Raw genomic sequence first — 27,486 nt, 5'->3', positions numbered from 1 at the left:
TCCGAAAGGTCCCGGGATGTTTTGGGGCACCAAATATGTCGTTTAAAAAAAATTAATATGAAATCATTTCCATTGTTTTCGTGTTTTGAACAATATCTTTGAATTATATGTTCTGACAAAACCGTATTTATTCCACATAAATGTTATCTGAATTGTAATATTATTTGAAACAAGTTTGTCCGTATTTTTTTAACCTCACTTGTTTAGATATATATTGTACTTCCTGTTTACCTTGGCCATGTGTGAGAAAAAACAAACGACTGTAGCTTTAATATGTCAAGTCATATATCAGATCCACGTTTGATTCCAAGGATACGCGAGGTATGTTTGAAAAGCAACTTATCGAACATCCCCAATTTCATACAAATCAGAAATGAAATAGATACTAAAACTGTAAAATAGTCGACGTCAGGTCTTGTACTCAACTTGTATCCTGTCATCCTGTAGGTCTAGAAATGTCTAAATCAAGTAACATCATATAGGACACGACGTTCATACTGCCATGAAATTCATAGGATGCCATTAAAAGATGTATCGGCCATGGGACAAGATCGTCCATACTTTGTGGAGATGTGTCCATAGGGATTTGACTAAAGTAAAGGTCAACAATACAAATGTATAGCAGGGTTTGGAATTTGCAGGAGCCCTATCGCCTCTAAAATAAGGTGTGGGCTACAATTGCCAAAGTCGTAAGTTCAATCCTTGTATAGCCCGTTCAACATTTACCTGCATTTTAAGTGTCAGTGTTTGATAGAAGGGACACATTATTTTTTTTTAAATGAATGTTTAATGTAGACGATTAGCGAGCTATACATGTATGTACAAATGTATGACCTGTAGTCAAGTCCCTATGGATGCATCATCCGTGTGGGTTATTTGGAAATAAATTGAATTTACAAAGTATAATTTGTGAGATGGTTATCTTAACTTGTATATGTATTATGCTGTATAAGGGACATATATGAAAAATAAATGCCTTCCATAGATTATTTAATTTTAAGACTGAGTAGTCTTTTGATTTTTTGATATTTCACTAAACTGATGTCCTCTACAAGTTTGACAAAATCGGCAATCTTTGCAGAAGATGTGACCCTCAAACAATGAAAATATATAGTTAAAATTAAGGTAACTCTTAATTGAGAGAAATAAAACCTTGCATACCTGCCAACTTTCACGATTTAGGCGTGTACTACACGATTTTGACCCTTTGTCACGATTGCACGATCGTGATCGTGAAAAAAGCTATAAAACACGATTTTGTGAAAATTTACACGAAAAATTTCATTGTTCCCGATTTTGAACTGTGTTCAAGGGAGACAATCGTGTTAGCCAATCAAATTCAGTGTTTCTTGTGATCAAATCAAATGAGCCAATCAAAAACGTTTTCTCTCAAGATTATTCTAACATGCTATATTTTGAACTTGTGTTGTAGAATTTTAAAATCTTGAACATGGGTGATTTTTCACCTTCAATGAGGTTCTTACACAGATTAAGAATAAAAGCATGGCTGATTGACAAAATTCAATGATGCAGTACTACCATCAAGATAATAAATAGTAGTTTATTCACTAATTTATTGACATTACACTTGCTTTAACATATGTTATTTATCTATTCAATTATTGAATCATTAAAGTACAATGTACTATTCTCTATTTTTCACAAGGACCAAACAAACAGGTAAATGGGGGACTGTCCCTAAGACAAGGGTCATTTGACTATAATAAAAAATAAATTAGATTTTTTTTTTTACTTGAAAATGGGAAAATTCATTATATTTGTAAAAACTTTTCTAATTTAAGTTTGAAAATAAATCCTGGTCTTATAGCTACATGTTCATCTTTTCTATTGATATAATAACTAGAATCATGCAAATATTCTTAAGAAAAAGGCTTGTAAGCTCATCATACAAATATGACACTTTTTATAGACCACAAAACAGCACGCGCAAAATACGTCGCAAAGAACTTAACCTTTGAAATTGTTGTCTCGCACTAAAACCCCCATGGGCACTTTCAAAAGTTGGCAGGTATGACCTTGATGTATTATGGTAGCAAGTTAACTCGTACCACGGAAAACTTGTATCACGTTAACTTGTACAAAAAAAGTTAACTCGTACCAATGTAAACTCGTACCACTGGGAAGTCGTACCATTAAAAATATATTAAAAAACATGAATGTTCTATGTTTTTTTCTTTTGTGAACTTAATAAAAATAAAGTTGAATTACTTGAATTTTATACTGGATTTTAAGGAAAGCTTAGACAAAAATACGAATGTTTTTATAAGCTTTATTTTATAAACTGATCTTTCAAACTAGTTTTAATCCAGAAGAAAGTAAAAAAAAAACATTGCTTTAACTGTAACTTAAGTTGAATATCTATATCCAAATTAAATTAATTAAAGCTGTAATCCATGATCACAAATCGAATGCTATGTTTACAATTGTTGAAAGCCATTTGCTTTTTGGCGGGGAAAATTCGGGAAACCCCTTAACAGGAAACAGTTACATTTCATTGTTATTTAATTTATAGACAGTAAGAATTTCATTTTGGAAATCATTTTGATTAACCGTTTTAACTGCTAAGATTTATTCATGAAAAATAAATATTTTCTTGGGGTGAAACTTTAATAATATTACAAATATAAGTAATTAAAAAACCAGTCTGAAGTATTTTATATCCAGGGCCAATAGAAAAGGAACATTAGCTACAAATTGGTCATTGTACTTTCAAATTATATATATTTTACAGACTTAAGAGGTATTGGGTGAAAGTAAAGTATATATTCATTATTTAACACCATTTAAATGCATTTAAATAAGTTGGTTCGAGTTAGCAGTGGTACGAGTTTGCATTGGTACGAGTTTTTTTTTAGTGGTACGAGTTGACGTTGGTACGAGTTTACAATGGTACGGGATAACTATAATTCTGTATTACATGTTGAGTTTGTATATAGCTACAGTTGTTTACAATACTTGCATCTTCAAAAAACTGTGGTGAGTCTGACGGATCCTGTTTGGGTTTCAATTTCTTTCTGGTTGAGCAAATAAGGTAATAAACAGAAATAGAAAGCTTCATTTTTTTTACCAAATTTTAAGTCCAGAGGAAATATAAGAATACAGTTCCAGATGATCATGAATATGGCCTAAATGAAAAAAAGTTTTTTTAAATTTGATTTTTTTTTGACAATTTATACTTAATGTTCTGTACCTTTGTGTGTTTATGTATTATATTGTTTTAGAAAGAACAAAAAACAGTAGTTAAATTTAACTGTTTTTACAAAGAAATATCATTTGTTTATTTTAGTTTCTACAGTCAAAGAAACTAGGAACGTGTACAAGTGTTGTATATCTTGCAGAGGAACTACAGAGAAAATACAGGTAATTTATGGATATTGAAGAGCTAATTGAAAAAGGTAATCAATGATTCATGATTGGCTGTAATAAATTTCGATATTTGAAGAAATTCAAAGTAATATAATCAATCCATATTTCTACATATTTCATATCAGAAGAGAAATTATCTAACTATTTTACTTTAACTGTTGAATTTTCTAATAATTTAGACATTCACCCAAAACTATGTTATCTATTTTTCAAAATTTGATCTTTAATTTGTCAGAGCATTGTAAGCCTATCTGGCTGGCTGTAATGTAATATTGTGTTAATATGTATCCATTGTACATGTATAGATACAGGTTGCACTATAATAATTCATTCATTCATTCATATAGAGACATGTCATTGAGAGACCATATTTAATTAGCTAAGAAATGTACATGTACAGAAGAGGTGATTTTTTGGTAAAGATTGCATGAAAAGTAATAAAAACCCTAGTTTATGATTGTTTTTCATGAATTTCTATACTTTTCATTATAGTGAATATGGTAGAAGAAAAAAGAATGTATTTGTGAAATTGGTAGGCAAAGGTATTGTATTTTTAAACAGTATTATCTTCTGAACTACAACAAAATAAGATCAGAGAATTCAAGTTCAGATGTATTTGAAATCACAATTCATGAATCATGAGAGAATTTCATTGGAGAATTAATTCTACAAAATGACCAACTACATTGTTTATACATGTAGAACATTAACACTCACAGATCTGTAAGATTAAGAAATGTGTAAATAGATTTAGGACTTGTTCAAAGGTAATATATTGTTTTTACCCATACTTTTACCCCTGTGTTATGAAAAAAGCCAGAACTTAAAGTCAAATTAAGAATAATAAAAACAAAAACCTGACGTGCATTGAAAATTATTACCTCCGTGAGATCAGAAATATTAGTGTATGTCTTTATTTTTCTAAATATGGAATACTGCTACAATTGATCATCTTCGCTAGCCAAGGGTTACGATCCACTCTCGCTCTCTTCACCCTTGGCGGATTGAGATAAAATTTCAGAGACACAGGGTAAGGGTTTTTATTGGTTGCAGTCGAAACTCGCTGCATCCAATCAAAAAGCGCCTTTAATATGATCACGTGAAAATTTAGAAAGTGTTTGTAAACAATTGCCACGTGTTTATTGTGCAACAAGTCTTTACACCCCTATACATACGACTATATTTAGTGACAACTTGAATGTTTTTAATCAACTAATAGAAGTTCCTGTGTATGTTTCATGCACAAATGCATGAATGTTGACGTAAATTTTCGTTTCCGGCTTTACCAAGTGTGTAGAATCTAGACACTACCGTGTTTTTACCTCAAAATTGAAGAGTTCAAGTGCTACCATTGGTCAAGAATAATGTATTCGGAATGGGCGTGACTTTAATATTTCGACAGATGGCGCAACATTGTTTTCACAAATGTTGGCTCAATCCGCCAAGGGTGAAGAGAGCGAGAGTGGATCGTAACCCTTGGCTAGCGAAGATGCAATTGATAGAACAGCTTTTTATTAATGTCTATTTTTTAGATAATAAAAAATCATGAATTGTTTTCAGCCTATGGTTGTGTATTGCAAGAAGAGAAAGACAGAAATCAAAGGAATCCCATGGATGATCTTGAAACAAAATACCTGAAAAAGAGACAGAAGAAGAATGACATGTATGAAATGATTTTTTTTTTTTATGAGAACTATGTTCCTGTACGATTATAATTTTGCATTGCATGAATTGTATTGATTGACAGTTATATTAATTGTCTCCCCTTGTATTGTCTATTCTGAGGTTTCTCATATGATGTGAATATTTTTTTTTGTCAGTTAATGCTATAGAGGATAACTTATTTGTGTCATCTGTAACTCCAGCAGTTTTCCTTGAAAAAAAATGTGATGCTTTATTGCACAAATTTTCTGCCAATTAAATTCTAATTATTTATAACCAACACTTAAACTGCTGTATCAGGGAATTGTCATTAAGTTCCTACAAAACAATCAGTATTTCTAGTTTATCCTGCATAATGACAATCACAAAGACACTTGATGAACTTAGATAGTGCAGGGATACAAGTGGGCCCCTCTATCTGGTAAATGATGTCATAAAGGCACACATATTTGACAAACTAATATGGTGAAGGACATAACTCAATTTGGTCTAGTGTATTACCATAGGATTTTGTATATGACAAGTTCTAAATATTTTCTTGAGATAATGATTTAACTCAGATATTCCTTTACTCAAATAAAACATAATAAAATGAAGAAGCTCCTGTCAAAAGTCATTACAATAATACAATTTCTACCTTGAATCAAACTTTGTACATAGTTATGTAAAAAAAGAAGATGTGGTATGATTGCCAATGAGACAACTCTTCACAAGAGACCAAATGACACAGAAATTAACAACTATAGGTCATCTTGCAGCCTTCAACAATGAACAAAACCCATACAGCATAGCCAGCTATAAAAGGCCCAAATAATGACAATTTTAAACAATTCAAACGAGAAAACTAACAGCCAAATTTAATGTACAAAAAATGAACAAAAAACAAATATGTAACACATAAACAAACGACAATCACTGAATTACAATTATGGTTTATTTGATGATTTTATTATATTTTATTTCACTATTTCTATTTACTAGTGAGGCTATAGATTCTGATAGCGATTCAGCCAGTTTTTCTTCAGATAACAACTCATATGTACAGTATGAGGTAAGACATTCTTCAGATAAAAACTCATATGTACAGTATGAGGTAAGACATTTTTCAGATAACAACTCATATGTACAGTATGAGGTAAGACATTCTTCAGATAACAACTCATATGTACAGTATGAGGTAAGACATTCTTCAGATAACAACTCATATGTACAGTATGAGGTAAGATGTTCATCAGATAACATATGCGGTAATATGTTTGAAAAATCCTGAATCTGAACAACACAAGGTAAAATTATATTCAGGTTCAAGATATTTATGTTGAGACCATTGAAGTAAGTGGACAGAGAATTGAGAATGGAAATGGGGAATGTGTCAAAGAGACTAAAACCTTACCAAAGGGCAGAAATCTTTATATGAAAGTGCATTGAAAGATAAAACAGAAAACTAACACAAAAATAATCTTATTGTAACTTAAATAATGAGGTGAACTCATGAGATCAAGAAACAAAAGGTATTCTGATGGTTGGTGATTTCAGATGAAAATATAGGTATAAAAGCCATTAAGTTTTGCTCAGACACTAGGAATGGAGGAAAAAATGTAGATTAAATCCAATTTTAAAATCAAATGAATAATGCAGTCATCACTCTTTTCAATATGAGATTGACATAGGGTTAAGGCATGAACACAAAATACCTTGTTTTCATTCTATTTCATACATGGATTCCTTAAAGATTGCTCAATCGTTTTTGTTTCATAGAGTATTACTATTTATGTGAAATTATATGCAATGATTTATATATTAGGAAATTTTCTTTTAATTTCAGGATAAGAACTCTATCAATAATATGATGACAAGTATGTATAAAAAAACTTCAACACCAAACAGAACAGCTGATCATAACCAGAAACCTTCAAATAAACTCTTCCTTATAGACAGAACAGGAGAAAGACCCTCACCTTTACAAACAACATTTAATAACTCAATTAAAAAGACAGACATATTGCTTGAAAATTTGGAAGAAAAAACAGACAGTAAATCAGATATTGTTGTCATTGGTGATGATGACTTGTGTGACGTTAGCGTAGATTTAGCACAGGAAACAGATAGACAGAGTAGACCGGGCTCTGTAGTTAGTGTAGATTTAGCACAGGAGTCTGACAGACAGAGTAGAACAGGCTCTATAGTTAATGAATCCATTGGAAACAAAAGATCATTAAAGGTATACCTGTAGCAACAAGTTGATCTTTTGAACCTATTGTTGTAAAAGCATTGATTTCCATACTTATTTTTTATATCTTCTAACCAAGTTCTGCTTTAGTTTGGGACTAAAAGTTGAAATTACAATATATATCAAAATTCATATAAATATTGTATTTTGTCTTTATGTCCTGAAATGATTTGGATTTGAAATCAACCTGTTTTAAGCAGGATTTTAAATAGATTTATGTATAAATTTTCAGAAGTCAAGTGCCACACCTAAAAAGAAAAGAAAAAGGCAGGACAATGAAGAAAAAGAAAAGAAAGGTTAGTGACACGGTGTGCAAAATTTGATTGAAATTATACTTGCAATGAATTTAAGCTTAACATTTAAAAAAATACATGGGCCTTGTGTTATATTTCCTTTTTTTGAAAATTTCATTTGTGTGTTTATTTACAGGTCCAGATGTACAGAAATCTACTGTTACATTTTCTGATATTGGAGGCAATGATGACAAACTAGTGGTAAGTTTGAATATTTAAAGGGCATTAGCTGCCAAATTCATGTACACTGATTTGACCTGAATTCTTATATTTGATTAAAAACACATACTAAATAAAATTGAGAATGGAAATTGGGAATGTGTCAAAGAGAAAACAACCTGACCAAAGAGCGGAAAACAGCAGAAGGCCACAAATGGGTCTTCAATACAGCGAGAAAATCACCCAACCGGAGGCATGCTTCAGTTGGTCCCCTTAAAACATATATTCAAATAACAAAATGTCCAAGAGAAACAATTTACAATACATGAACTCATTATGATGTACAGCATTTTGTGTGTCCTTTAGACTAATTAATCAATCCTCAAGATGACCTCTGAAGACATATATAAAAGAAACCAAAAATGCACATGCAATTGAATGATGATGATTTTTCTACGTCTGATTGATTTTTAGATCTATGTATATCATTGGTTTACCTGTATAAGAATGATGTTTTTGCTGGGCCAAATATGTCAACAAAATGGTTATGCCTTGTGTCTCCCTTGTTTTACTTTTCATTGTTGACATTGCTCAAATATAGAAAATATACCTAAAAAGATAACCAAAGTTGTGTATATATAAGTTACTCATTAGTTTGAACGTTAAAAAATCTGTTGATATCAATTACATGATAAAATATCAACCTTTTTCCAGGAAATATGTAAATTATTGGTACACATGAGACATCCAGAGGTATATCAACAACTGGGAGTAACGCCACCTAGAGGATTTTTATTACATGGACCTCCTGGATGTGGTAAAACACTACTAGCACATGCCATTGCTGGGGTAAGCTGATTAATACATAATTTTCACAAAATAAATAAGCAAGAAAATAGTAAGTTGACTAGTACATATTTTCATGCCTTACCTAGGGACATTATTTTTTTTTGGTATGTGTGTCTGTTTCTTCCACTTCAGGTAGTAGTTTTTGAAGAAGTTGAAGTCCAATCAACTTAACTTAGTACACATGTTCCTTTTGATAGGATCTTTCTAATTCCAATTTAGAGTTTTGACCACAATTTCACTGTTCACTAAACATAGAAAATCATAGACTCGTGCAAGTGGGGCATCTGTGTTCTATGGACACATTCTTGTTCATAAATTAAATAAGCAAGAAGTTGTATTAAGAAATAATTACATTAGATGTATGTTTCATTACAATACGTTATTCTGATTGGCTAACTGCACATCATGTGTTATTCCTTAAGTAGTTGTATCACTCAATAAAACTTCTCATTCATGATGACACGAGGTCCCACAATAAAGTGCACAGGTAAATAAAATAAAAACTTGATAAAAGGCGTGTTTTCATGATCCTATAGTTAAAAATGTAATTATAAATATTGAATTCTTTTTTTTGTAACTTTATAGGGTTGTAAAAGCGTTGACCGTGCGCACATTTTAAGTATGAAGCGCTACAAAATGTACTTCGGTCAACGCTTTTACACCCCAATAAATTTACAAAAAAAAGCATTCAATTCTTAAATGATATTTAGCAAGCATACATGTTTTGGATAGTTTAATCTACTTTCATTGAAAAACTTTTACATAACCTTTTTAGGTCCACAGCTTCTCTGGAATCCCTCTTTAGAATTTATTTAACTTTGCCAGAACCATCAATCTACATGTATGATACAATTTTGCACATCCTATTTTCAAATTATTATTCTTGTGGTTTCCCTATAAAGCAAATCAAAGCTTTAATTAAACAAGTTTTGTTTTCTTAAGGAAGAGTATTTAAACAACATATGTATCCAAATTGGCCAGCTATCTGTATTCAGGCATACAGACTTTTCCTGAGGTCCAAACTAGGTGATTTCTTCTATTTCCAACGTAAACCTACAGTTAATGCATGATTGAATTTGGATAAATTTTTATATGCAAGAAATATGTGTGACAACTAATATTAGAATGTGTCTTAAAAAGGTCCATATTGAATAAGTTAGTGTACTGGCTACTTCTTTTTTTCTAATTGAACATTAGTATCAGTCACATAATATTGATGGTAATAAGATTTGCATTTTAGGCTTTCCACTGTGTATTCCATATTTAAGCACGTCATTTCTTATTTTTGTAGGAATTAAGTCTTTCGTTTATCAAGATAGCAGCTACAGAAATAGTGTCAGGAGTATCTGGTGAATCAGAAGAGAAAGTACGAGATTTATTTGATAGTGCAGTGGTATGTATCCAATATTTATAGGAGGCTAAAGAGATTTATTTGATAGTGCAGTGGTATGTATCCAATGTTTATAGGAGGCTAAAGAGATTTATTTGATAGTACAGTGGTATGTATCCAATATATATAGGAGGCTAAAGAGATTTATTTGATAGTGCAGTGGTAATTATCCAATGTTTATAGGAGGCTAAAGAGATTTATTTGATAGTGCAGTGGTATGTATCCAATATTTATAGGAGGCTAAAGAGATTTATTTGATAGTGCAGTGGTATGTATCCAATATATATAGGAGGCTAAAGAGATTTATTTGATAGTGCAGTGGTATGTATCCAATGTTTATAGGAGGCTAAAGAGATTTATTTGATAGTGCAGTGGTATGTATCCAATGTTTATAGGAGGCTAAAGAGATTTATTTGATAGTGCAGTGGTATGTATCCAATGTTTATAGGAGGCTAAAGAGATTTATTTGATAGTGCAGTGGTATGTATCCAATATTTATAGGAGGCTAAAGAGATTTATTTGATAGTGCAGTGGTATGTATCCAATGTTTATAGGAGGCTAAAGAGATTTATTTGATAGTGCAGTGGTATGTATCCAATGTTTATAGGAGGCTAAAGAGATTTATTTGATAGTGCAGTGGTATGTATCCAATATTTATAGGAGGCTAAAGAGATTTATTTGATAGTGCAGTGGTATGTATCCAATATTTATAGGAGGCTAAAGAGATTTATTTGATAGTGCAGTGGTATGTATCCAATATTTATAGGAGGCTAAAGAGATTTATTTGATAGTGCAGTGGTATGTATCCAATATTTATAGGAGGCTAAAGAGATTTATTTGATGGTGCAGTGGTATGTATCCAATGTTTATAGGAGGCTAAAGAGATTTATTTGATAGAGTATGTAAAGAAAATGTATAGATGCAATTTGTTTTCTGACTTTGGAGCAGGGCATATTTTAATCTAAATCAGTGCTCCTGTAAATGTTTTGAAATTATTTAAACCTCATTAAATTAAGAGTTATTGTAAGGTAATTTCATATGTCACAATTCCTGTCAGCAAGGCTTATGTCAGTTGTATTAACAATACCATCTCCTTGTGAATTTGTTTCTATTCCAGCACGGACTTGAATTTTATACTGCAACTAGTTGTGTTTATTTCCTAAATATAGTAACACAGCTTAATTTTGTGCAAAGTCAATTTCATCATGGAACACTTTTGTCAAAATCAGAGGATCATTACGGGATGGAAAAAAGTTTGAAATTTGTGTTACAATTTTGATTGCTATCTATGAATTAATCAGTAGTCGGCACTTCGGTGCTGACATGAATTATCATTGATATGGTCATATTTATAAATTATCTGTTTACAAAACTTTTGAAATAATTTTTGAAATACTAAGACTTTTCTACCTCAGAAATAGATTACCTTACCTAAGGAATAAATTACTTTAAAGCTGTATTTGGCAAAACTTTTAGGAATTTTGGTCCTCAATGCTGTTCAACTTCATACTTTATTTGGCCTTTTCAACTTTTTTGGATTCGAGCGTCAATGATGAGTCTTTTGAAGACAAAACATGCATCTGGCGTAAATATAAAATTTAATCCTGGTTTCTTTGATGAGTTTATTTAAATTAAGTTGCAGTATAAAAACAAAACTGGGGAACCCTAGTTTCTCAGCCTCATACAAAAAAAAATATATTTTTCTGACATTGACCTAATATTGTATATTGCTATGTTTTAATTATACACAGGCTGCTGCACCATGTGTGCTGTTTATAGATGAGATAGATGCCATTACACCAAAGAGAGAAACAGCTTCTAAAGACATGGAGAGAAGGATTGTGGCTCAGTTACTGTCCTGTATGGATGGTAAATGTTACTGAATGTTTAAGTTGCAACAGATACATTGAATGTAACTAACTTTGGTTACAAAATTTACCAATTTCAAACTTAGGAATAGGTGTCACACATCCTGTTTGGGCTACAGTCTCGTACATAAAAAAAGCAATTAAAAAGAAACGTTTAACAGGAACATAACAATTACAAGCTCATAGAAATTCATTTCTAATGCAGAAATGTCTTAATTTTTGAAAGATAAAAGTGGTATTGTGTATGAGTTTGATTTTTCTCTTATCAGATTTGAATTCCAATACAGATTTTTGTGTTTTCATCTTTGAGTTCTAAGACAGATTTTTGTGTTTTCAGATTTGAGTTCTAAGACAGATTTTTTGTGTTTTCAGATTTGAGTTCTAAGACAGATTTTTCTGTTTTCAGATTTGAGTTCTAAGACAGACTTACATGTATTAGTGATAGGAGCTACTAACAGACCTGATTCATTAGACCCTGCATTACGAAGAGCTGGAAGATTTGATAAAGAAATCTGTCTTGGTATTCCAGATGAATCGTCCAGAGAAAGGTAACAGATTGTTTTAACAGTTTATGGAGTCTTGACAGGTATTCACTTAGCAGCTTAATATGTTGGCTTAGCATAAATAAGAATACTGCTGAAAAATACTTAAATCAAGTAAATCTAGTTTTGAATCAATGTCGTTGAAACTAAACAATGAAAGTCAGATATTTTCAGTTACATGTTTGACTGGTGTATGGGCAAAACAGCAGACTCATACATGCTTGAAAACAAAAGGACATTTAGACCTCCATTGACATGGTTAAATGTCTACTTGGTATCCTTCAATGGAAAAAACAAACGTATATCCATAAAAAATACACATTTAATGATTCACCAATCAACAGTTGAAAATCTTTACAAGTAGTTGTACTTTGAGTTGTAATTAAATACGAAAATAAAAGATTTTAAGTATATGTCTGACAAATGTTAACAGTATTTTCTGTTTAACAGGATTTTAAGAGTATTATGCAGAAATTTAAAACTGGCAGAAAATTTTGACTATAAATTTCTAGCAAGAAATACTCCAGGTTATGTTGGAGCTGACTTAACATCTCTGACAAGGGAAGCTGCCATGGTTGCTGTTAATAGGTATGTAGAGGAAAATCGGGGTATACTTTAATTGCTTATACATATGATGCCTTGAAATAATATCAAGCTTTGATGTATGATTTTTCTTTTCTATGATATTAATTTAAGGAGATAAGGGCTATATGTCAGTGAGATAACAACCAAAGGACACACATTACCAAAAGACAACTAAAGGTTTACAAGCAGTTTTCATTAATAAAGTGTTCTAGCTCTTTTTCACTCTGAGTAGAGATAGATAGATTTACAGGGGCAATCAAGGATTGCTGTCTGTTCCAAATTACAAACACAATTTTCTTGACTTGGTACAGGCCAATAAACATATGCATAGGCTTCAGTATTATTTTTATGTCCCATTTATGGGCATTATGTTTTCTAGTCTGTCCATCTGTTTGTCTGTCTGTCCCGCTTCAGGTTAAAGTTATTAGTTAAGGTAGTTTTTGATGAAGTTGAAATCCAATCAACTTGAAACTTAGTGCACATGTTCCCTATGATATGATCTTTCAGATTTTAATGCCAAATTAGAGATTTGACTCCAATTTCACGGTCCACTGAACATAGCAAATGATTATATTATTGGGGCATCTGTGTACTATGGACACATTCTTGTTTATTTTAAATTTTCTTTTATGATATCTACTTCAGTGAAATAATGGAAGTCACATAAAAAAAGAAGTATGATCAAAATTAGAACTGGAATATAACCTGAATAAAAGATCACAATAGCAGGAGTACAAGCATGATTATGATAAAGAATTTACAGTTACTAAAGGCTAGCTCAGTGTAATTATCCTGCTGATGTGATACATGTTATCTTATTTTCTTACTGTTTTAATTAATACATAATGTTGATAAAAACAAATTAAGAGGAAAGGAAATTTATATAATTGTTAATGACCTATGTTTTAATATAGGGTGTTCAGTGACTTGCAGAAAAGCCTAGTAACAAATCCTATTGAACAGAAAACAGATTCAGCTAACTCAGTAGTTTTTGATATATCAACTGACCAAACTGGTGGTGATATAGTCAATAGTACAGGTAATGGTCAATCAGCAAGTGACCAAAGTGTACCAGATACTACTGAAGATATGGAAACAGAAACAAGCAGCATTTGTATAGAAGAGAAACCTAAAGATGTAAATTTCAAATCATTAACACTTATAGATGGTAAGATTATAGTTTTAAGTGTACCAATATGTTCTTCTCTAATGTCAGCCCTCTGTGCAGGTGCTATCACGAAGTGAATAGTTACAATCCTTTTTTTTTCATGACAGTTGATTACTTAAAACACAACTTTAGACATAAGACATAAAAACATATCATTGAAAAAAATCTGATATGTTAGCAGGCTTCTTTTTACAAAATGAGCTGGTTTGGCATGTTATTGTATAAGGACTTGTCACATACCAAATTTTTTTTTAGAAAAAAGCATTGCTTTGAATTAGATTTTAAACAGTTTTACAAAAACCCTTTTGTTTCATGGCTGAAATAGTTGCAATGATATATAATGTTCTTGTCACATGTTTGCATTAACAGTTTTAATTTAATTTATTTATTGCATCAAAACTAGCAAGGTTAACATAGAAGAAATGCTGATCAAAATTTGAAAAATGCCAGGTGTGCAATCAGTGTATTTGAAGAGTCAAGGTCATTGGTATTCAACTGATGATATGAAATCGTGATTGTGTGCTAACATTGTCAGATCAACAATTAATACAGAAAGAAGCATTTAAATTATAAATTACAAGAGATATTGAAAAAATTCTAAAAAAGGATCAATTTAACTGAAAAATAATGGGATATTTAGGATTTCTGAATCGTCTTACTATTAATTGTATAGTATTTTCTTGATGCAAGTAGCTAAATTTCATTAATTAAATGTGAATATTATACTTTAAGCATTATTTTATTACACAAATAGTGCTGCATCTGTGGTTTCATTGTAGCATGCTGGCCTTACTAGTTTAATCTACAGATTTTGAAATTGTTATCTTCTGCACACAGCAAGAGCAAAGACTATTAAAAAAAAAGAAAATTTGGTATGATTGCCAATGAGATAACTCTCCTAGAGACCAAAATAACACAGAAGTTAACAACTATAGGTCACCATATGGCCTTCAACAATTAGCAAAGCCCATACTGCATAGTCAGCTATAAAAGGCCCCGAAATGACACATGTAAAACAATTCAAAAGAGAAAATAACGGCCTAATTTATGTACAAAAAATGAACGAAAAACAAATATGCAACACATAAACAAACGACAACCCCTGAATTACAGGCTCCTGATTTTGGACAGACACATACATACAGAATGTGGCAGGGTTAAACATGTTAGCTGGATCCCAACACTCCCCTAACCTGGACAGTGGTATAACAGTACAACATAAGAACAAACTATAAAAATCAGTTGAAAAAGGTTTAACTCATCAGATAGACAAAAAAATACAAGTGGACGTGGCCAGGTACTTGTACATCCCAACAACAAAAAGACACTAGGTACAGATCTGAGAGTACTTACAGTTAACTGACAGATAGTTCAAAGCCACTAATAACTAATAAAAAATAATGCATCTTAGACTAAATAGTTGGCATGGAGTCAGAATACTGTGATTGAATATGATAACCTGTCTTCCTAGAGACTAATGCCTTGTGATCTACAGTTGAAATTTTTTCCCTACTGAGCCTTAATACAAAGTAAGGTATTTTCATTTAAAATAACCATGATATCATCCTGAATATGCAATTTCATATTTTCAATTTCACATTAAGATGATTGAGCAATCATACATAAAAATTACATTTTTTATTATTGTTTTTTTTTAGCATTATCATGGCTTAAAGAATTCCCCCCATTAACCAATGAACAGTTACAGACTTTGAATATAAATCTGCAAGATTTTGAGGCAAGTAAAATAATCAGTATTCTGTAAAAATATGTATATTTATGAAGAGTAAAGTGAAATAATTAGCTTTACATAACAAATATGAATAGATATAAGGAGCCAAGTGAAATGATCAGTATTATACAAGATAAAAATTAAATATGAATATGTGCCGATGCAAGGGAATCATTGTTAATTCAGAAATTATTGTGACTTATTTTTTATTGCAAATAATGTGACTGGTTGAGTTATGCTAATTCTGATAATTGATACATATATCTGTATTTCCCGAAATTGCAATCAATAATTTTGCACTTCTGTCCATTCTGCAAAATTGCAAAATTGCAAAAATAAATGCACACAATAATTTCTTACTGTAATAAGTATTATATAGAACTATACAGATGAATGAGAAATCATTATTTAATAAATAGTACCAGTCTAGAATACATATCTACTGTTAAGGTGATGAGTATGTGTCAAGTATGGATATACCACGTTAAAGATGTATAATAAAGCATTATAAATAGTACCTTCTCATTGGAAATCATACCACATCTCTATATTTTTGTATTGAATGTGAGAAAAAATCAGAAGTTGTGAACATTCAAATGTAGGTCACAATGACCTTAATTGTGTATTGTTTTAGGAAGCTTTAAAACATGTGCAGCCTTCTGCCAAGCGAGAAGGATTTGCTACCATACCAGATGTTACATGGGATGATATTGGTGCTCTTCATGCTGTTAGAGAAGATCTACAACTAGCTATTCTGGTAGGAATTATTGTAGTCGGTTTTGAGTGAAGAAATTAATGTGACATATAAAATTTTATTTCAATATCAGAATCATCAGTTATTTGTTTCTCATCAAAGATTTAAGGCAGCTATAAAATCTTATTACATTTATTTCAATGCTTAAAATAGTACATTTTAAAAACTGTATAGATGTACTCAATTATACAGATGCTTAAAATATAAAAAAATATCATTACATAGTTTCAATTTTTTGTGGAGCTAGTAGAAAATTTACTTGTTTAGTGATATTAATTAATTTTATAGTAAATATCCTATATTCAGTAGAGATAAAAACCACCATGAAATTTTTACACTTTTTTTTCTGAATGAAAATAAAGAGAAAAAAATTGCGGGTAATTTACCTGACATATGTTTCTACTGTATACATGTACTCTCACCCTTTTTTAAAATGATTGTCCAGGCCTGATAGCTATTCTATTATAAATTTTATTCAAATAGGCACCAGTTAGACACCCAGAAGCATTTAAAGATCTAGGTTTATCTAAAGCTCAAGGCATACTGTTGGCAGGACCACCTGGATGTGGGAAAACTTTACTGGCAAAGGTAATCTTTATCTAACTTTTAAGTTCAAAATGTATACTCCTTGAGGTTATGGCAAAATCAGGGGTAAAAGGAGAGTCACCTTTTTGTATCTGAGTCAATGACTGGCAAATTAACAAACTTTTAATATGGATCTCCTGATTTTTGCACAAAGAAAGGTTATGTGGAAGGCTTAAAATCAAATACACATGGGTAGTAGCCTACAAATAAGTATAAATTGAATGTTTTCGCTAAATCTGTCACTAAAATTTCAAAACCACTCGGGATTTGACAGGTATTGCTTTAACAAAGGTTTCTTGATGTCCTGATACAAACAGGTTTTACTGTATTCTAAAAACTATCTACTGTTGTAGCATCAGTTTTTATGATTGATTGATTGTTGGTGGTAAACATCACTTTAAAGTGATGGTATGTTTTTATTGATGGAGAAAGCATGAGTGCCCTAAGAGTGCCTTCGTCAGGAACTTATAATAACACAAATAGTTCTTAGTACAATTTGTTTAATTTCAGGCAGTAGCAAATGAATCTGGAATCAACTTCATATCGGTGAAGGGACCAGAACTATTAAACATGGTAAGTTATAACTTCATTTATAATCTACATAGCTTTTGATAATTTTTCAACAAATCAATTGAAAATGATTTATATGATAGGAAGACATTGAAATATGTAAATTATCTATAATTATAATAGTTTTAATAGATATAAGAAGATGTGGTATGAGTGCCAATGAGACAACTTTCCATCCAAGTCATAAATTGTAAAAGTAAGCCATTATAGGTTAAAGTACGGTCTTAAACACTTCGCCTTGGCAGAACACAGAACAGCAAGTATGAAGGGCCCAAAAAAATGACCAGTGTAAAACCATTCAAACCGGAAAACCAACGGTTTTATTTATATAAAAAAATGGGAAACGAGAAACACTTATGAACCACATCAACAAACAACAACCACTGAACATCAGATGTTAATAGTATGTTTGATCATGAACTGTAAATGACGTATTTTATGCAAGATATTGACACCAGTAATGAAGTTTACAAAAATTTTATAATAGTCATAACATGTTCAAAATAATAATTTGTAACATTATTTGTATATAAACACAGTATGTAGGAGAAAGTGAGAGGGCAGTGAGACAGGTATTCCAGAGAGCCAGGAATTCATCACCATGTGTTATATTCTTTGATGAATTAGATGCCTTATGTCCAAGAAGGTCAGACTCTGGAGAGGTATAGTACTAGTTATACTGTAATCATCTTAATTTTACTTAATTGTAAGCTTTTATAGAATAATTATATTCAGATAAATTTGAAATTACGAAAAATTCACATGTTGGCAGCTGATGATATGAGAACATTTTTTTCATTCTGTTAATAGTTCTGAACCACCAGGTGATAAACATATTCAAAGAATTGTGAAAATACATTCTGTACTTCCATATTCTGTAATCTTCATTTTTTATGAGGTAAATATAAACAGTGCAAATATCAATATAAATATGACTTATTGCTCCCGAATACACCTTATCACTATTTGGAAATCTGTCCCAGTTGAAGAGAGAATTAGCCCTGCTTGAACTATTGACGTCATTTAACAATCTCTTTTCCATTGTGGCGTCAGATATATTTTATTATGGCCCGCAACGAAGTTGTCGGTGCCATATAGTTCCTTGTCCATAATTCTGTCATTTCTTCATTCCTTCATTCCGCAACAAATCTTTATACAGAATTTTTTTCTAAACGCCTTTAGATATTGGCCTGATTTTTGGTATGTGAGTTAACCACGATGAGTTACAGATCAAGTTTAAGTTTCGTTCCGCTTGGCTAATTTTTGCCGAAATTACGGGCTTTGGACTTTGATAAATTGTTGAAAATCACAGTTATACAGACTTTTTTTCTAAACGCCTTCAAACATTGGGCTGATTTTTGGTATGTGAGTTAACCACGATGAGTTACAGATCAAGTGTAAGTTTAGTTCCACTTCACTTATTTTTGCCAAAATAAAGAGTTTACAACTTTGAAAATTGTTGAAAATCCCAGTTATCCGGAATTGTTTTCTATACCCCTCCAGATTTTGAGCTGATTTTTTATATGTGAGACTACCATCATGTTTGTGTCCACATGTGTTATTGTTATTACAATTTTTGGAGACAGGGCCATTCATGTCGCTTTGACACATCTAGTTATGACATCAAACTTATTTTTTTGTAATGTCCAGTATTAAATGAAGGACAAATAGCGATAAGACATCAAAGAACAAAAGTAAGCTCACTTGATTTTAAATACAACTAAAGTTTCCTTTAACTAATGGCCAAATGTGATACAAATTTTTACAGATATTGTTATTGGAAAAAGTTTGAACATGAAAATATGTTGCACGAGGAATAATTATGGTTGTTTACTTTGATGTGTTACAGGGTGGATCCAGTGTACGAGTAGTAAACCAGCTGTTAACAGAGATGGATGGTTTAGAGGAGAGGAAGAGTGTATTTATAATGGGGGCTACAAATAGACCGGGTATGATAAAGTTTTAATTTCCTGATTGATTGATTGATACTATGAGATACAATACTACATGTAATATATTTTTTTTGTTAAATTTCAAATTCCTTTAAATAGAATGCATGTGCTTGGATGCCCTACAATTTTCTATAAGAATTTGAGGCTTTCAAAAATTAAAATCTACTAATTTGGATATCTTAATTTTAGAAAATATGTTAAATCCAAAAAGCTATTGTGAAAATTAGGAAAATTATTATAAGATCAAATAAAGGGTCATGTAATAATTCTCCACTTTATACATAATAAAAGAAAGTCTAGATGACAAAGAAAAATGTGAAGTTTTTAACTATGTTAGTTGGATTTATTCATAAGAAGAAGAACAACTTTCCTTTATCAAATGTTCAACAAAAATTTAATCTCTTTTTTAATGATGTATCTATAAATCTAAACGAAATTGTTGATGATATCTAAATTGTAGATCCGAACAAGGCATATAATGAATCTTAACTATAAACAGAATGTCAGGATGTATACCTCATAGTCTTGTTTCAATTACTTTTGAATTTATTCATATTTTCTTCTAGTTATATGGGTTTTTGATAGAAACTTGTGAAAAACCTTTGATATTTGTAATGCTTTTTTATAAGCATCTGAATACATGCTTCTCATTTTAAACTCTTTACCCATATTCTAACAAATTTGATGTATGTGCAATTTTCTGATGGGTTGAATTTTATTATTTTATTATTACTTACAAAGGAATGCAGTAATATGGCAGTTTGCTGGTAAACGAGACAGTAATATCTCTGTGTCAACAGTTTTATATTTTGTGAAATGCTCTTTTATTTTGTTTGAAAATATTTTACAGATATAATAGACCCTGCCATTTTAAGGCCGGGCAGGTTAGATAAGACGTTGTATGTAGGATTGCCATGTCCTGATGACAGATTAGATATACTCAAAACTATCACCAAGGTATATATTTCTACTGAACATTCTAACAATAATAATACAAATCTACACAACCTAAGGTGAAGCTTATATATTTATTATATAAGTGCCCAGAAGCCTTGATGAAAAGTTTTAAATTTTCTGTATATGAAGAAATTAATAAATACCTCAAGAAATATTACTATCTTAAGTAAGAATTGTTATGGAATAGTTTCCTTTGTCTTGCATTTGCTAGTACTGGGATTTTCCTAGGAAACTAGGTCTTGTCAAAAAGAATCAAATGAATGTTTAATATTTTATGATTTTTGCATTCAGAATGGAACAAAACCCAAACTTTCACTGGATGTAGATTTAGAATCCTTAGCTAAAGATGAAAGGTGTAACTGTTTTACGTAAGTATTTACATATCTACAATTTTAACCCTGTAAAGAGCAAAAATATTTGATGAAAAGGATTGAAATGAGGATTTAAATATTCAGAGTAAAGTTCCTATCTCTAGTGTTATCTGCATGCAACCTCAATGGTGAACATTATCCAGTATTCACTTCCTTAATTCTGCTTGCTTTTTTTTTTTTAAATTACTATCATTGAACTTGAAAAGTTTTGTAAAAAATTATTAAAACTGTACTAAAAAGACTTAATTTGCTTAGCTTGGAGACATTGATTGTAGATAAGGAAAAACAGACATAGTTTTGTATTGAGGTATTTCACTTTGAATTCCTCTTACTGAAACTACTGGTCTTGGATTAGGAACATTTCTTGACAGTAGTACTGGTTCATTTGATTGATAAAAAAAAATTGCTGACCTTTCAGATTTTGTCATAATTTTTGATATGCAGTTATAATGGTGTATTAACTATGAGTTACATATCTTATTTGCATTTTGTAAAGTTGTTAAATTATAGCACAAGTCATACTATATTTGACTATATAATAATAGACTAGTATTTTTATGATACAGAAAGGTGTGTTTATGTACAAATTTAATTGGTTAAAGGCAATGGTATAAAAGTGTTTAGAAAATATCGTGAAGGATGCTGAATTCTTTTATGAATGAATTTTATCAACACTATCTTTTTCAGAGGAGCAGATTTAGCAGCCTTAGTAAGAGAAGCTTCAATGTCTGCTTTAAAAGTGATGATATCTAGTCAGGGTACAAGTATAATAGAAGTAAATAAGGAGCATTTCAATACAGCATTTACAAGAGTCAGACCCTCTGTATCACAAAAAGTAAGTTTCTCTAACAAAACAAAAGGATACATGTTTGAGCATTGTAAAAAGCTTTCGCTCTATTCTAATTTAGGGTAATATTTGTTCACTTTACTAGTAGAAAATTTTACAAATAGACACGACACTGGAGGTGTGTGTAGATTGGTAGAAGTTATAAAATACAGATAATGCATTTTTGTAAACATTGTATAGGAACATTGTTTAGTAAAACAAATTTTGCATATTGCAGTTTAACAAAGTAAATAAACACATATTAATAATTAATATTTCAATCTTGAATTTCAGTGTGCAAAATATGCATAATCATGAAAACGAACATGAATTAATGTCAGTTGATAGGAACTGAAATTCACATAGTTAATTTTCCGGCATTAGATGTCTTATCCTGAACAAGAAAAGTCTGTAATTCTTTATCTCATTTAAGCCAATAGCTGTTGCTGTATCTCAGCTGCATCATAAAGCAACCAATCAGAATCTATATGTGATAAGTTATTATTTTAAGATGGCATGTTATCGACTGAAACTAATAGCTCTGCACCATGATGCAAAGCAAAAATCAAACCCTCTGTGTTACAAACAGGAATTTTCTTTAACATTACACAAGGCTAAAGTCAGACCCTCTGTATAACAAAAAGTAAGTTTCGTTACCAATGCAAAAGTTGTCAAAACTTTAATGAACAGATACATGTATTTACAAAAATACCTGTCTTAGAGAAGGCAAAACATTTCTGAGCCACCAAGTATTTTTTGGGATAAAAACAAAATTAAAACCTTCAGCTTCCAGCAATGAATCAGTTGACAATTTTGTTTATTTTTTTTATGTATCCCCCAAAATGAAAATAATGTCATGTCATCTAACTGAAATAATATTATATGGTGTATAAAAGCAGGATACAATATCAACATACATGAGACCTTCAATATGGAACAAAACCTCTCACTTCATTGCAAGGGGAAGACAGTTCCTAGCACTGATTTGAGAAGTTTCACACAAATTAATTGTTTAAATTGAAGAGTTCAAAGATAAGACAGAACTGAAAACAGCTTTTGAGTTTGAAACCCTTGAGATAAATTCTTTCATAATAAGCAATTGGCTTTTTACCTGCCAAAAATTGTACATATATATCTTTGTAAGATTCAGTATGGTTTTGCAATATTTAAACAAAATGTTGGATCTTAATTAAGTTTCAAATTAATTTGGTTTTGATCAGAAATATTGATGTAGTTGCATAACCATCTGTCCTGCTTCAGGTTAAAGTTTTTGGTCAAGGTAGTTTTCAATGAAGTTGAAGTCCAATCAACTTGAAAATTAGTTCACATGTTCCCTATGTTATGATTTTTCTAATTTCAATGCCAAATTAGATTTTTACCCCAATATCACTGTCCTCTGATCAGGGTTTCCCCTGGGTCAATTATTTTTTTCGCCACCTCTTTCGCCAAAACAATATATTTTTCGCCACTTTATTATTTTTTTCGCCAAGTAACATAAATATATTTTTCCTGTTGTGCCCTTTTGTACTAAGAAGTAATTTTTACAACAAAACAAAAGCTTTTATCTCATGAAATTGATCCCTCATTTCATGTGTAGTCATTAAATTGAAGGGTAACTCTCATTCGAGGGGTTGTTCCCAGCCTTTTGGATAGATTTTTTCATAACGACAGTTTTCTTTTCTTGACCATCGTAAATGAAAAAGTTGAGACGTACAACTATGCTTGAAACACGTGCATGTGTCACTCAAACGACTTTATTAAAGTCAAAGGATAAAAGAATTAAAGTTTTTAATCGGAAATATTTCTTGCTTTTGAACAATTTTCGTCACACCAACAGCTTTCTTTTCAAAACTATCTTTAAAGGGATAGATGTCAAAAGTTTGCTTCAAACACGTGCGTCGCAAAGATGTAAATAAATTCTGTATGTGACATTTATAGCGGAAGCCATTTGACCATATCATTTTGTGAAACAATTCAATCAACACCTTTATTAATTAGTCCTTTGTTGTCGATAGCTATGAAATGCAATCAGCTGATTATTGATTTTCTGTCTAAATCTTAATGAGGTCAAGGTTAATTCCGAGTATTGTCTGATCGGGTAAAGTCCGAAAAACTCGAAAACAAAGTAAATAAACAAGATGGAGGAAAATAAATCGGTTTATATATTTCTTTCGCCAAATTCTTTCGCAAATGACGAATTTTTATCGCCACAATTATTATTTTTTCGCAAATTGCGAAAATGGCGACCGCCAGCGGAAACCCTGCCTCTGATTATAGAAAATGATAGTGCGAATGGGGCATCTGTGTACTATGGACACATTCTTGTTTACAATATTAATTAATCTTAAAACTATTGTCTTTAAATTTTCAATGCCTTTCAAAAAATTGAGATATTTATCTTTGTATGGTTATGCAATATTTAAATTTGATCAGAAATGTTGATAAAGTTACATAACTTTAAAAATTTGACTTATTAGAGTACATTCACAGGGGTCGAATTTAAGCTTTTTTGTGTACTGGCCAGCCGGACCAGTGGACTGAAAACTCTACTGGTCCGGCTCCAAATCTACTGGTCCTGCAAAAATGACATTCATTTGACAAAAACTAATATCAATGATAGATGTTTAATTTTATTTTGATGCTTTCGTTTACACAAGTTAGACAGATAGTCTTGATTCTGGTTTTGATACAGGCTTTGATAATCTCAATAATTTTCTTTATCAAAATCAGGATCAAGGACAGAAAAAATATCAACATTGTCTTCCAGGTCATCACAATCCTCATGACGACCATAGGGTGCCTGACTAGGTCGTCTGGAGTGCTGTCCAGAAATATTCCACATTTCAATAGCCGGGACCGGATCAAATGATGCTATATCTTCAGTGTGAAACATAATGAATAAAAGATCTGATAAAACAGTTGGAAGCAATTTTGATCGCCAATCATTCTTTACAAGTTTCATCTCAGAAAACCTCCTTTTGTCAATTTCATATACTTTATTTGGATCTTCCTTTTGATTTTCACTTATTTTATTTTTTTTGTCCGGCGGTTTAACATTTAAAATTTCCACATTTTATATTGTTGTGAAGGACGCTCACCCGAGATATTAATTAACTTGATCTATTGTAATTCCCCCCTAGTACTGTGTAATTGATTTCACAAGTAAATTGTTTTGTAAACAATCGGAGATTGCGATGCAATTAGTGATTTTTATCGACCAATTTCTACTGGTCCGCCGGACCACCAGCTGACAAAATCTACTGGTCTGATGCACATTCTACTGGTCCCGGACCACTGGACCAGCGCTAATTTCGACCCCTGCATTCAAGTGTAAGAAAGCAACTATATTTTATATATAGGGTTGGCACATACAATTGGTTATCCCTGCAATCTGCAAACTATTGTACACATAAAAGGTACACAAATACATTTTGCCTTATTTGTACTTGTACAAATGAAGTTTCCTGTTTCCACGCTTCGATGTTGTGCAAGCTGTAATGTAGATATTTCTTTTTGCATAACATTTCATTTTGGGGTCCTCTTAGCAGTCCCCGTTTATATAATGTTAATTTCTTTGAGACAATTATTTGGATTTTAACAATTAAAATTCAAGTGCAGTGTGTAAATTGCAGGATAAAAAAAATATATGTACTAGCTAGCTTTATGTCCTGTTTCTTTACCTCAAACATATAATTTTTATATTTTCTGACAATGAACATATATCGCATATAACGATAAAAAGAGTTTATAAAGCTGTAACAACCAGAGACTAAGAGAAGTTGTTAATTTATTTAACTGAGACTGTCAAATATGAGACATCAATACTGAATTCCCCTATATAACAAAACATTAAGATATAACCACTGAAAACCTTGAATATTGAATATACTTCAGACAAGTACGTGTGGGTTTGAAAGGATGGTTGTCAATAGTTGGTTTATGGATTTGTTTTAACCAAGCTTTTATTTAACAAACATTCTGTATATAAATTGGCCTTGGTCTCACTTTTTACAACCAGCTGTCAGGTTTTACATATGGGGATTATGTTTGCATCTTATAGTCTTTGTTTGACCTTGACCCAAGTTTTAGAGTTTATTAACTAAATATTTCAACAGGCGAGGTATCATGTGAACTCCTGTTTTATTTAGTTTTTATTAGCAATATATTATTATTGTGAAAAATAAAACAATGGTTTTTTTTTATTAATTGATTTTTTTTTAATTTTTAGGAACAACTTAAATATGCAAAGTTAAAAGAACAGTTACAGAATGGATGATATCGAATAAAATTAAATCTTGATTGCTGTGTAACTTTTGAAGCCCAAATATGTTTACAGAGCTCTTCATATTGGCCAGTGAAAAAAAAACATTGTGCAATGTGGTCTTTAACAAGGTAGACAAACTTAGGATCAAATATCATCTTGATGCAGAAAATAAATATATGATGCTGCCAGAAAAATAAAGGTTTAAAGCAATAATGAATTTGTTGTGATTTTAATATTAAGGAAAAAGTAAAATTACAAAAATACCTTTCTCTGTGGATGATTCAAAACGGAAACTTTGTAATCAACATGATCAAATGGCAAAATTAAAAGCTCAGACATCAAACTAATGGATAACAACTGTCATATTCCTGACTTATTTCAGGCATTTTCTTGCGTAGAAAATGTTGGATTTAACCAAGTAGCTAGCTAAACCTCGCACTTGTATGACAGTTGCATTAAATTTCATTATATTTATAACGATGTGTGAACAAAACAAACAGACATAATAGGTTAAAATGTCAAAAATTAGGTTACAGCAGTCAACATTGTATTATAATATTAATCACTATAAAACAAACAAATATGTATCAAAGATACACAAAAAGGCATATAGATAAAGTACATTAGCAAAATGAAAGACAAGAACATAAAAATTTACCATAGCACAATAACACAATGACAGAATATATAAGTACAGAGCCATGTCATATTAATAAAAAAACACAAAAAGGCATATTGACAAAGCTCATTAGCAAAAATGAAAGACAAGAATGCATGAATATCAACCATAGCACAATAACACAGGGAGGGGATGATGGAAATGATTGAATCTCCATTGGTAAGGGTAAAGAGTTATGCTAGATACACTTATTAGAGGTGTGAGTTTTCTCCTTGATAATATTATGTATTTTTCTGCATGTAAGTTTATCTATTGGTTGGTGGTATTCCTCTGGGTACCAATTTCCCCCCTTTAATAGCAGAATAGTGTGTACTGTTTTCATCTAACAGTTATTGCCAAATTCAGTGAATTCTGTTCAATTCATAAATTCAACAACACATCTGCAGATATTTACCAAAGGAACTGACTATAAATAAGTCAACATATGTGTAAACAGTAATAACTGTCATTTATTATGCTTAGATATTTCAGTTTTACAGGGGGAAACTCTACACAAAAATAATGACAAAAGGGATGATTTTTGTTCCCTATTGTTAATTTTCCTTTTGTGGGAGTGATGTCCTTTAGCACCGTCTTACAATTTATCAATTTATGTATAATTGGTAATAAAATTTGGTTTATTCAAGAATAGAACAAGACTTGTTTGAATCTATACTGTGTACT

At 31.1% G+C, this 27,486-nt stretch overlaps 1 protein-coding gene across 2 annotated transcripts; it reads left to right on the top strand.

The window, feature by feature from the left end:
- Positions 1–7: 7 nt before the first annotated feature.
- On the top strand, positions 8–26,357 carry LOC139517641 (nuclear valosin-containing protein-like). Of its 2 annotated transcripts, none has more exons than XM_071308916.1 (24): positions 8–321; positions 3,308–3,381; positions 3,880–3,929; positions 4,948–5,050; positions 6,031–6,100; positions 6,875–7,270; positions 7,512–7,575; positions 7,709–7,773; positions 8,446–8,580; positions 9,872–9,973; positions 11,722–11,839; positions 12,245–12,386; positions 12,831–12,968; positions 13,880–14,133; positions 15,792–15,871; positions 16,500–16,622; positions 17,103–17,207; positions 17,715–17,777; positions 18,314–18,436; positions 19,624–19,723; positions 20,577–20,683; positions 20,975–21,051; positions 21,742–21,889; positions 26,109–26,357. In XM_071308916.1, the coding sequence occupies exons 1-24, from the start codon at positions 274–276 to the stop codon at positions 26,154–26,156; spliced, it is 2,733 nt and encodes a 910-aa protein (XP_071165017.1). In that variant the 5' UTR covers positions 8–273; the 3' UTR covers positions 26,157–26,357. The 2 variants fall into 2 exon arrangements, 1 of the variants encoding a protein (XP_071165017.1); XR_011663174.1 differs by having other exon boundaries at positions 167–321; positions 21,742–23,285; positions 24,158–26,357.
- The last annotated feature ends 1,129 nt before the right edge of the window (positions 26,358–27,486 follow it).

The sequence above is a fragment of the Mytilus edulis genome, chromosome 3 (genome assembly GCF_963676685.1).
Source record: "Mytilus edulis chromosome 3, xbMytEdul2.2, whole genome shotgun sequence".
Taxonomy (NCBI): domain Eukaryota; kingdom Metazoa; phylum Mollusca; class Bivalvia; order Mytilida; family Mytilidae; genus Mytilus; species Mytilus edulis.
The sequence above is the reverse complement of the archived record's forward strand: the minus strand, read 5'-3'. Positions and strand labels throughout refer to the sequence as shown.